Source organism: Cyanistes caeruleus, chromosome 6 (assembly GCF_971803275.1).
Source record: "Cyanistes caeruleus chromosome 6, bCyaCae1.hap1.1, whole genome shotgun sequence".
Taxonomy (NCBI): Eukaryota; Metazoa; Chordata; class Aves; order Passeriformes; family Paridae; genus Cyanistes; species Cyanistes caeruleus.
Window position 1 is genome coordinate 59,213,400 of NC_141706.1, and position 11,502 is coordinate 59,224,901.

At 36.1% G+C, this 11,502-nt stretch overlaps 1 protein-coding gene across 16 annotated transcripts in view; it reads right to left on the reverse strand.

Annotated features, from left to right (window-relative positions):
• Window positions 1-11,502, reverse strand: part of PPP1R13B (protein phosphatase 1 regulatory subunit 13B) — a 69,167-nt gene that overhangs the window by 20,074 nt on the left and 37,591 nt on the right. The window contains exon 1 of one of the 16 annotated variants that reach the window (XM_086892535.1): window positions 1,355-1,798. The exons of 12 other annotated variants lie outside the window; for them this stretch is intronic. In XM_086892535.1, coding sequence (XP_086748661.1) covers window positions 1,355-1,393 — 39 coding nt within the window. In that variant the 5' untranslated portion in view covers window positions 1,394-1,798. Of the gene's footprint in view, window positions 1-1,354; window positions 1,799-11,502 lie in introns of those variants that run through there. 3 more of the 16 variants (XM_086892536.1, XM_023927463.2, XM_086892532.1) reach the window with 3 other exon arrangements.

Sequence of the window (11,502 nt, forward strand, 5' to 3'; positions counted from 1 at the left end):
ATGACAACTGAAATTCCTCTTACTTGTCAACATTAATGAAAAACTTTTATAGTAGAGAAATAATTAAAAGACGTGAAGTCCACTCAAGATAGCAATTTTCTATTTCAACACAGGGAAAAAATAGAACTTACTAGTTCTTACTAGTGAGTACTTTTTTAATAAGCATGACTTATGCAGAATAGAGTCCTCCCCAATATTCTTTCAGAGCAAGTACCTTGTATGCACTTGTGGCCACCAAAAGAAATTTTATTATTAATTACTGACTGAAAGGGACTAATTGGCTAAGAAAGTAAGGAGGCATCTCTAAGTTTCATTCCCAAAACAAAATATGCTTACTTGAGACAAGAAAGCAAAACAGAAAACCAGATGCTGCTCCTAAAACCGTTTCAGGATGTGCTGACTGAATCTGGCATGACCAATTGCCAGAAAAAAACCAAACTTCTACATCTGCTTCTGCTGAGCTCTGCAGGCTGTACTTACAAGGGGCTCAGAATGTCATGAAGGCTTCCCTCTGGATCACTGATTTTAGAAGTTATAGGGGGAGCATGTGTGAATTACTAATATTTTCTCAATACACATATGTGCTTTTTCAGAAGTATGCAACTTGCATCAGACTACGCATAATTTTCCCAATGCTTCCTTTCTTTCTGCTTTAATTATTAGTTGAAGTTTGAGCTATCAAAACATTGATAGCTCATTGTGTTTCCAGTAGAAATTTTGAGTATAACACTGTCCAAGAAACACAGAGATGTTTTATTCCACTAAGTAATCTTGCTAAAAATATATCCAGACTCAAAAAGTAACATCTGTATAGGGATTGTGAGCACTGCAAAGTAAAAAAAGCCATTTCATCACATGAAACTTAAAGATTTTCTAAATGGATAATGTAACCTGGAATGCACAATGACAGTAAGACACTAGTTTGTAAAAGCACCAGAAACTAACAAAAAAACCCCAAGCCAGTTTAATCCAAGAGCTCAGAATTTTAACTGCTCTAAACAGGCATATTTGGAAGTCTCTCTCCTAATGCCTGGCAAAAGTGCTGTATTATTTTGTATAATGTAAATTATAGAAGATTAATTATAATATTAATGCAAATATTAGTGTCTCCTTGAAGAAGCTCTTAACTACAATAAAATGTTCAATTTAGAAAGTCTGTTTAAAAACCTTTTAAAAACGGAAAAGCACAAGAACAAGGGGAAACAGCGATAATTAACCACTTAAATACTAACACCCTATGAGAAATCTTTTTAAGTTCACCTCACTGAATACCAGTAAGTATCCCTTTCACTTCAAGAGCTACACTATACTTAGGGGAAAAAATACAGACAGCTGAGGAAACACAGCATTGAACCTGTAACTTCACTCGCAGTTTTCTCCTTTTCATCCACATGGCAAAAGCAGTAAACAGAGTGAGCAGAAGTCCTCTTCAACATCCAGTCAATTATTTTCAGACAGACCATTGCTGGTTTCAGGTCTCCAAATCAGCACAGCTTCATTTTTGAAAACAGCATGAAAAACACGGAATCCTTCTCTTGTAAAGATCTAGTTAAATCAATTAGTTTAGAACACTTCATGTTAGTTGAGTCTGCTTGCAATAATCTGTATGCAAACACCACCACAGAAAAAAAGTCTGTCTCAGTCCTTCTCCAGAACCTCAGGCTATGCCAGGCAAAGACAGCACTGCGTTTTCAGTTCCTTAATGAGGTTGTTGGTTTCTCAGGTTCTTAAGTTTGTGCTGTTCCTAGTAGTTATTAACAATTCCATCCACAAACTCAAGACACTCACCTCTCATAACAAACATGAGCCTATCACATTTTAGGTCCAGACCTCCTCCTTTCTCCTGCAGCAAGGGAACCAGACCTCCTACAGAACTGACATCTGAAGGAGGTACTAAAAAGCCACTACAAATACCTACTCCTCCAGATGCCACAGATTCATTTGCTACATGGTGATACATCAAAGCAGACAGTTTTGCTGAATTGTAAATGTCTTTTCATTGATTCACAGCAGCATTTACACAGGGATGAGCTCCTAAATGAAATGCCATAGAGCAAACACTGCATTATTAGGCACTGAGGAAGTATTATGTATGTCTCACAGAGGCAAGAATAATTTGCATCTATATTCACCAATTTCTTAATATTGACAGGGATCTTAAAAAAATTATATTTATGTTATTTAACATGCACTTTAAAAGGGCATGATGAAAGATAGAATTTGTAATGAACTCGAGTTTCAGCTTCTGACATCACCCTCCTACTACAAGCTAATATTTTACCATTTGATGATTAATATTTTTGAGACAGGTGAGATGAATAGTACAGTAATTAAACAGTTTGGGAACCAGTTTACAAGCAGCCTCAAACCAAATCATACCTTAGACTTAATACCTTAGATTTAATTAAGGAAATGAACCTCCTTTAATATTTATTTCTACATATTAGTCTTGTCACTCTGAAAATTTATTTTCTTATTCCTCCTTCCTTTCTATGCTGTTTAATATCAGAAACTCCTCAGTCTACATACTTCTGGGCTATAATGAATGTCTTACTTATTGGCAACTTGCAATGGTAAATGAAAAATTGCACCTGAACTCAAAATATTTCTTTGACAGGCAGGATGTACTGTAGTCAAGCGATGGAAGCAGTAAGGGCAGATTCCACTGGATTTTTGCCTTTATTCCCAACAGAAAACTCTCTTTTAAGAGGAATCTAATTATGTCAATACTAAAATAAAAACCCCATGAGATCAACCTTTTGAATAGATTATTTTTTAAAAGATGATTAATTGGGATGTGATCTGATTTTATGCATTTTTTTGGCCTCCATGCTTAACCCATAAAGATACTTATTTTTGATAATTTTCTAAATTTGCATTACTAAGAACAGTTACTTCAAAAATAATAATGAAACATACATTAAATCTACACCTGAGACTGTTATGATTTCAAAAGAGCTTTAAAGGAAAAAAGAAATATTCAAAAGCTTTACAGGCCACCATAAGGACTGGTGGTCTCATGGTTTGGTTTTGCTTTGGTTCAGCAACACCCAGCCACTCAAACATTCAGTGTAAAGCATAATGTAACCAACTAATTGAAAAAGAAAAGCAGAGTAGTACAAGAACTTACTAATCATTTCCTGCATACTATCTCTTCGGATCTTTTTCTAGGTTTGCAAGAATCACCACGTCATTAACTTCCCTTATCTATTTCTTCCTTCTTTTTAGTTCACACCCATCTCCCACACAAATCTTCTGAAGTTCCCTTCCCAAAACCCTGCACAAGGAACCAGGTTCAAGTAACTCAAGCTTCCTGAAACTGGCCAAGCCCCACCTTCTCCTGTGCATGTTCTTGCACACTCAGTCATGTACTATGAACTCTCACATATTTTCTTGTCTTTTTCCTATCATTTACACCCATCACCTCTATCCTTTCTCCCTCATTTAGAACTTCTCTTCTTGTACTTTGTTCCACCACTCTGTTCCTCTCTTGTCACAGTCAGAAATTAATCTGAGGTCAAACCACCAATTGCCAAGGTCAGTGTCACTTAAAATGTGAACAACCAGCACAGAGAGTTTAAAAAACTCTGTGCCTTAGTTTCTTCTGTGGAGCCCAGAAGAGCTGGTTCTGGCTTTGGACATCAAAATGGCGACCCAGAAAGTTTTTGCTTTTATTGCACTACTTTCAACCATCTATTAATTTATTAATACAGAGCAGCTACTGAAGATAATGCAGCAGATACCCCACCTGCATCCCAGCTCCACTATTTATTCTTTACATAGGCTGCCACTCTAAAACTGCTGTACTGATAAGGAAGATTTCGGCTAAATGACCATTACAGAAAAAAAAAGAAAATAAAAAGGAAAAAAAAAAAAAAGAAAAAAAAAAAGAAAGAAAATAAATAACCAAACAACCTCCCCACCAACAAAATAAAAACAACAAAAAAACCCCCCACAGAAAGTCAATAAACCACCCCCACAAAAAAACAAAACAAACAAACAAACAAAAAAACACCAAAAAAACAACACCAAAAGGGCAATCCTGTGAAGTCTTCCATACCTTCCTTCTTGGGATAGTACAGGTAACCATATCCTCAAGGAGAAAAAATGTGAAAGAAACACTCTACCCAAAAGGGGACAACACTAGCATATCAAAGGCTGAGGGGGTGGGGACACACACCCATCACCAAACCAAAACCACAGAACTATTAGAGACAGAAACTGCAAGAGAGAAAAATTCCAAGAAACAGCAGCTTTGAGCTCGTGAAAGAATTTATGTCCCCCATGTGGGCTTCATTAAGGAGATGAACAATTTTGCCATGGCAAAAATAAAACATCTTCACTACCCTAATAAGAGTGGACAGCAGAAGTGAGAAAGATACTGTAAGTTTCTCCCGAGAGGGCTTAAAATGGCTACATGGAAACGCAGAGTAAATACTTAGCTTTTACTGCACATAGTGAAAGATTCAGCTTTCCATAATCCACAGCAATTTTAAGTTGCTCTAACTTCCTAGGGCACAGGAGGAAATACAAAACTTATCTCCAGACTAGGAATTTATCTTTGCAGAGCTGTCAAACCCCAGAAATCTACAGAGCAACATGACAAACAGAAGTGGCAGATCTGGAACTAGGTATATGAGCGTGTGGGCAAAAAGGGAATGAAGTGTATTACATAAATGAGCATTTTCCCAGAAGGAAGCAGAATGACAACCAAAAAATGAAAAGGGGCAGGTTGGAGTGCTCTCCAGACAGTGAATTCCAGACTGGGATCAGCGTTCTGACAATTCTCAGCCTATCCAAACCAGGGAGCTGTCACCACTGTGGGCCATCCCTACATTTCCTCCTCTGTGCAGCATTTACAGCAAAAAAACAAAACAAAACAGAAACTCTGGCTGAAGAACCCCAAACTGCCAGAGCAGAAAAGAAAGGAACAGCTTACTTTGCCTGATGAATCTACCAAAAGACTTCCTAATTCTCCAGTGCTAACTTGGACATGAGCAGCAGAACCCCAGACATGTTCTATCTTTGCCTTAAGCTGCATTCAAAATAACAAGGTTCGGAGGATGCTCTAAAAAGACCACTTGGCAACAAAGCCTTAAGGACTTCTGGAGAGAATATCCAACACACACCTTGGGTACCTGTCCTTGGCACAACAGTAGTGATGAGGAAAACAGATGGAAGATAACTGAGTTTATTATGTCACTCGTGTATCAGATAGGTCTTACATGAAAAGTATGTGGCCTCCTTGTGCTGTCTGAGGTCTATAGGAGGAGATGGAGCATCTGCTGAAGATTAGTGATGCAGACTTCCGTACATTTCTGAAATATGTTGACCCTTTATATTATCAAATTCAAGGCTTTTAATAGATTCTGACCACATTTCCCATAAAACCTAATGTGACATGCACAACAAACAACTTGAAAATCCTTTCTCTAAACTCATGTGTAATGCTATAAAAAGACAAAAGAAATTATCTTTTATTTAAACTAAATATTTAAACTAAAATAGAGTTTTTGCTGATCTCGACATGGATGACATTATTTCCAGTTTAGTGGCTTTATCCACAGCTCAGCCTTGCATTTTTTTTAATTGGGTCAGAAACATGCCGATAGCAGAAATCCATTTTAAAGAATCCAATGACAATGGCACGTGCCTTTTTTTAGCTTAATGGAAATGAACAAGCTAATTAAACCCAGAAAAGATACCCAGAATATTGGGAATTAGAGAAAAATCTGCCTAGTGTGTGGTATCTCATGATAATAAAATAATCCTGCAATTAACATCAGAAAGAGAACTGGCTAATTTTACCCCAAAATGCAATTATAAAACATTATTGTATCATACAAATAAATACACTAACGGTTTCTTACAATAAATTTGCTTCAACTGCGTCACAGTTTACTGAAAAATGTCACATTATCTACAGTTGGTATAGATTGAGAGAGGTTAAGATTTTAGTTACATCTATCTTGTTAGCAATTCCTCCAATTTGCTGATGCTTGTGAGTAGCTCCATAACAAAATGTTTAAAGTCTACTCAGTATAAGCTACAGACTCCAGATTTCCTGTTTTCCCATATTACTTCCTTAGTGAGGCTGCTGTCTATTTTAAGCAGAACAGCTAAGAAAAGGCAGAAGTTAACAAAAATGAAAAATGTTAGAATAGATTTTCAAAATTAGAAATGGATTTAAGCATATATTGAACATCTGCTACATCTGAAATAGACAGCTTATAAATTACTTCTAGGAAAGTAGCATCTGAAATTTGTTTATTTAAAGCACTACTTTCTTCCTTCTCCTTGCAGCCACTTTTAAACAGCCACAGAAATCTTAAGCATGTTTATATTAATTTTAGTGTTGGCTAAAATACTCAGTAGCTGATTTTAATTAAAACATCAACTTCATATTCCTAAAAAAAGCATCTTAAAAGAGATTACGCATTCTTGTTGAAATATCAGCTGTGCACAAAATCTCAGACCTTTTTACACCAATCCTTTTACTCACAGTGATTTTGAGTCATAGACAAGTTATAATACCCATTGAAAATACACTGTCAACACAGATCCTTTAGAAATGGTCTTGGAACTATTATTTTCCTGGGCCTTTTCTAAAAGCAACAGCCTATTCTGATAGGATTGCTAAGGATGCTTGATGCAGTTACTGTTAGTCTGAATAACATGTTTAGCACCAATTCTGTGTTTATTCTGCCCTTTTTTTGTATTTGTATTGAAACAATACAACGTTTTTCTGTGATTTAATACTGCTCATATGAGAGCAGCATAATAAAACATTTCTAAAACACAAAAGCACTGAAAATAAGAATCCTGTAACCAAAAGATGTGTTGTGACCTTAACGTACAACTTGTACTTCCCATAAAACCAAACTGTCAAAAGCAAGTTGACCATAACATTTTGAAGTAATGAGCTTTTGATAAAGTCTTAAAATGTAAGAAAGATAGCAAATGCACTTAAGGAAATCTGATAAAGAATTTCAATTCAGAGATAAGGTGTGCAGACTGAGCTGGTCTGCATTCCGGTCATGTGACAACCAAACCCACAATCATTTAATTTAAAGTGCGAAAGCTACACAGCACTTAAATAACATACACCAAAGTGCAAAACAAACAAAGTTTGAAAAGTAATTAATTACCTGTTCACTATTTTCCCATCTAATTGCAAGAGAGCACATCTTTATTTCGCAGCACTGCCCGTCAGCTGTAAACATTTCCGATGCTTCAACACGCTTCAGCTCCATCTTCCTGCTATTTTCTGTCTACACTACTGGTTTAACAGTTTGTTGTGAACAAGCCAAAGCAACAACCCAGCACATCTTACCAATTCCTGCATGGCTTTTTGCCTCAGTGCAATCAATAGTAGGTAGCATGCCTTTTAATCTTATTCCATATGGGATACAGGTTTCCCCAAACTCTTTATCGATATGAAAAGCTGTCTCTCTGCATTCATCAGCAATCAGCTAACGGAAAAGGCTAGTGGATTTTGCCAGCAGTAAAAGATCTAATCACGGCAAGATCAAGCCAGCTGTCAACTATAATCAGCTTGATTCATTGCACTTTTCATATTCAATGGAAAATGTTGAGCAATACACAGTTCTTTCATATTTATCAGGTTAAACTGAAAATGTAAGACTATAGACAATTTAGTTTTAAAAATATATGGATTATGTGTTCCTTTGCATTTTTGTAGTATTACCAATGCTTGGACAAAACTGAATACCAAAGAGATCACAAAAATCATTGTTTTTTTTGTATAATTCACTGTTTAAAGTGACAGCAAACCATACCACCTGAAACTAACAAAGAGTTTCTTTATTAACAGAGACCGCTTAAGATAAAAGGCAAATAGTAGAGTCAGGATAGGTACCACAATCTTATGCAATAATATTTCTAGTGTTTGCTATTTGCTTTTCCTTACATTAATTCAGCTTTTCCTTAAATCTTGCATGCAACAAGATGAATATATGAGCCAGCAATAAAGCTAAAGCATGTGTGCAATAGCATAAATCAAGAATCTGTGAGCCAGAGAACACTGGAACAAGCCAAAAGCTAGACGTAAGGATTTTTAAATATTAAACATTACAGAAAATACTAAACTCCATTAACAATTTCTTATGCATCTACAAATCAGGATACTGTAGAAGATAAAACCCCAAAACATTAAAAGCTGTAATTTACCTTGTCAAACTCACGAATGACATGCAAGTTCACCCTCTCTTCCTTCTTTCAAGAAAGTAATTTAAGCATGATTCAGTGCACTTACACAAGAGATCCAGCCAAATGGGTCTCCATAAGAACACTGAAGAACTCTATGTCCAAGTACAGTGACTATTCCAGCAGAATAAAGAGCAGGCTTATTTTTAGCAAGTAAGCAAAGGTATGAGCTGTAAAGTAAGATCATCCACTAGGAATACGAGAAGAAGAACAAGTTTAACTCCCTTGCTCCTAAATTAGCCAGAGGGACTTTCATTTTTCTCGGCTTTGATCTGAGGTAGACTGCAGGGGGAACAAACTTAACAACAATTAGATCTGGAGGCAGCTGCAGAAACAACAGAGAAATGGAAAGGTTCACTCGCCTGGGAAAAACATGCAGGTGGGAAATAGGTATGCCTGGTGTCCAGAGGCGAGATGGACAGGAAACTAAATGAACAAGTCAGTGAACATGAAAAGGTGTGTCAGAAAAAGGAGGCCACAGCAGCACTGCATGAGAAACACCAGAGACCATGGAAAAGATGACAGAAAACACTGATCTGCAAATGACACAGTTATCTAAAAGACAGAACTCTAAATGTGGACTGAAAATGAATAGCTGGCCTTGCATGGACCACTGGAGTCTCCTGCTCTGAACTGAAAGCTGTTCAGAGACAGAGCAACAGTCCAAACTCTCAAACTTTAACATTTAAGCTCTCAAGGCCATGCAGTGAATTTCATAACCAGTCTCCTATTAAGATCTACAGAAATTGAGAGAAGGACAAATCTGAACTTCCTTAAAATAATTTGATACTGAAATATTTGGTTTAGCTAAAAATGATACTAATGTGACTGCAAAAGGATACAACTGTGACAAAGGGCAGGTGTAAGGGCTGCATAGCAGCAATTCAGAAAAATAACAAGTCTTAAAGTAACATTTACTTCGAGTTAATGTGTATAGTGTCATACACACAGCTGAAACACTCATTCTAAATTGCTCTAACTCAGGATCGCAATGTGCAGTGACAACTGGAAGCAATTCTTCACATGCTTCATTTATTTAGAAATCCAGGGAAAAGAGTGAATTGTATTGCTCCATGTCCACAACACTAATGTAGGAAAATAAGTACCACAGTTAGGGATAAAACAAACATACAGACTTCTCCTCCCCCTCCCAGATATCTGCAACTAGGTAAGACATACATGGAGGAAAACAATCCTTTTACAATGTTCCAAGTGGGTTCCAAGAATGCTCCCTGGTCCCAACTAGATAAATGATTCTTAGATTCCTCAAACCAAACTAAGTCAGATGTTAAAAGTGAGTTTATTAGTCATAAACTAATGCTAACATAATTAAAATTGTAACAGGAAAAAAATCACAGAGTAAGTGCAATGAAACTGATGAAATTTTTCTCATAAAATCTAAACATCTAGAAACTTTGTCCATTATGGACTGAAATATATTTGAGATTGCATAGGACAAGTCAAAACACTGTTTTTATGAAATTCCAAATCCAAGAAAGATGTGATTCTGCCTAAAAGGTTTAAAAAAGGACTCAGAGGGAGTTATGAGGTCAATAGCATTTGAATTCCCTGCAGTTTCACAGAAATTCTTTCTAAGGGATCACACAACTATTAGTCTTGTACAGATGATTCCCTAGATAACTATCCTTTACTGAGGTGTGAAAAGATTCAGATTTCTAGTCCAGCAAGAATTCAAAAGCTATTTGTATGCATTAAAATTCACTTTAGACTTTAATTTTTTTTTTTTCTGCTTCATAATTTAATTTTTTCCCCTTAAATCCTTTAGTTGGATTACTCTTCCTATTTTTTTTTGAGGAGTAACATACTGCCAGCTGTCTGGAAAATGCTTCAGGCAGACTTAAAGAACTCTGCCAGTCTGTGGAGAATCCAAACTCTGTTAACTCTGACCTAGGAACTGAACTAGGAATTTGATAGTGCAAAAGGCTGCTGTAGGGACAGCAAGGCTTCCCTCTCTGACAGGTAAACAAATTTCAGAATCAGACAAGTTTTTGTCTCTAACAAAAGCAACAGAGGAAGTTACAGCAGAAAACTGGGAAAACTTGAATCTGATTTAATTACACTCTTATTAGAAGGTCAAAAGGTTCCAGGAAGCCTACATGAGTATTTTTTCAGAAAAAAATACTTTTCTGCAAACAGTTAGAATTGTTTGTGCCTAAATAGTTTAAAATCATCTTTTAATGGAATTATTTGCTTTGATTTTGCTATGAGACCCCTGAATCTAAATTTCAAGAGTGACACAGTTCTCTGTTCATTTTAAACAAATTTGATTAAAACCTGTCTTATGTGAATGACAGCCCCTTCCAAGCACACTGTTAAATGTTATAAAAAGAGTGCTTAATACTTACAAGCTTATATTAAATTGAATTTGCAGCTCAGCTTTCAATAACAACTTCTATCCAGACTAAGCTCTTTATCCTTCAATAGTTCAAATGAGAAACTTCAAGCAAGTACACATAATGTATTTCTCATCTGAGTGTATTACTTCTGTTAAAAATGTGGTTTGTTTGCCTTTTTCCTCACAATTAGATTTTGTTATGTCTTCACCTGACAGGTTAAGGAAACTTATTATTTTGTATGTGCAAGAATACTTGTAAATGTCCCCCCAGAATAAAATGTACATTAGATGTTTAATGCCTTTTTATCTGTTCACACTCTTATGGTTGAAATGTTTAAAGCTAATGAACAATATATAATTCTCTTCAGGGATTCTGGCACCACTTCTAAATCTGTCTAATCACTAAGCATAAAATGGAACAAGTCACACCACAGGCACTCAAAAGCAGTGTAGCTTTAGTGCTGTCACGATGGAGTGGAATACAGAGATTACATCAGAGGGTATCCACCCTCCATTAGCAACCATACACTCTGAAATTATATCAGTACTACAAAAAATTTCCTTGTGTACACATGTATGTAAAAGTTTTAATGCATCTGTTAATGGAATTTCCCTAAGAATTCCCTCAGTATAAGTCTCCTGATATAAAAGAGCTGGACTACCTGTTGTAATTTTTGCTAAAAGCCTGATTTAGACATTTTAACAGAAAGAGTGAGCATGAGTTCTGTTATTTAATCAGCACAAAACTTTTAACACTCAACTTCATCTACTAGCCACAGCTTGAATACTAAGAAAATTGGCAGGAGCATGTCTCCAGTTTGGGATGATGGTCAAGTTTTCTTCCTCTACACAAATTTCCTTTATACTAATGTAAACACAAACGCTGTAGTGAGATAAAATGAGGTTCCACGCTTTATCTC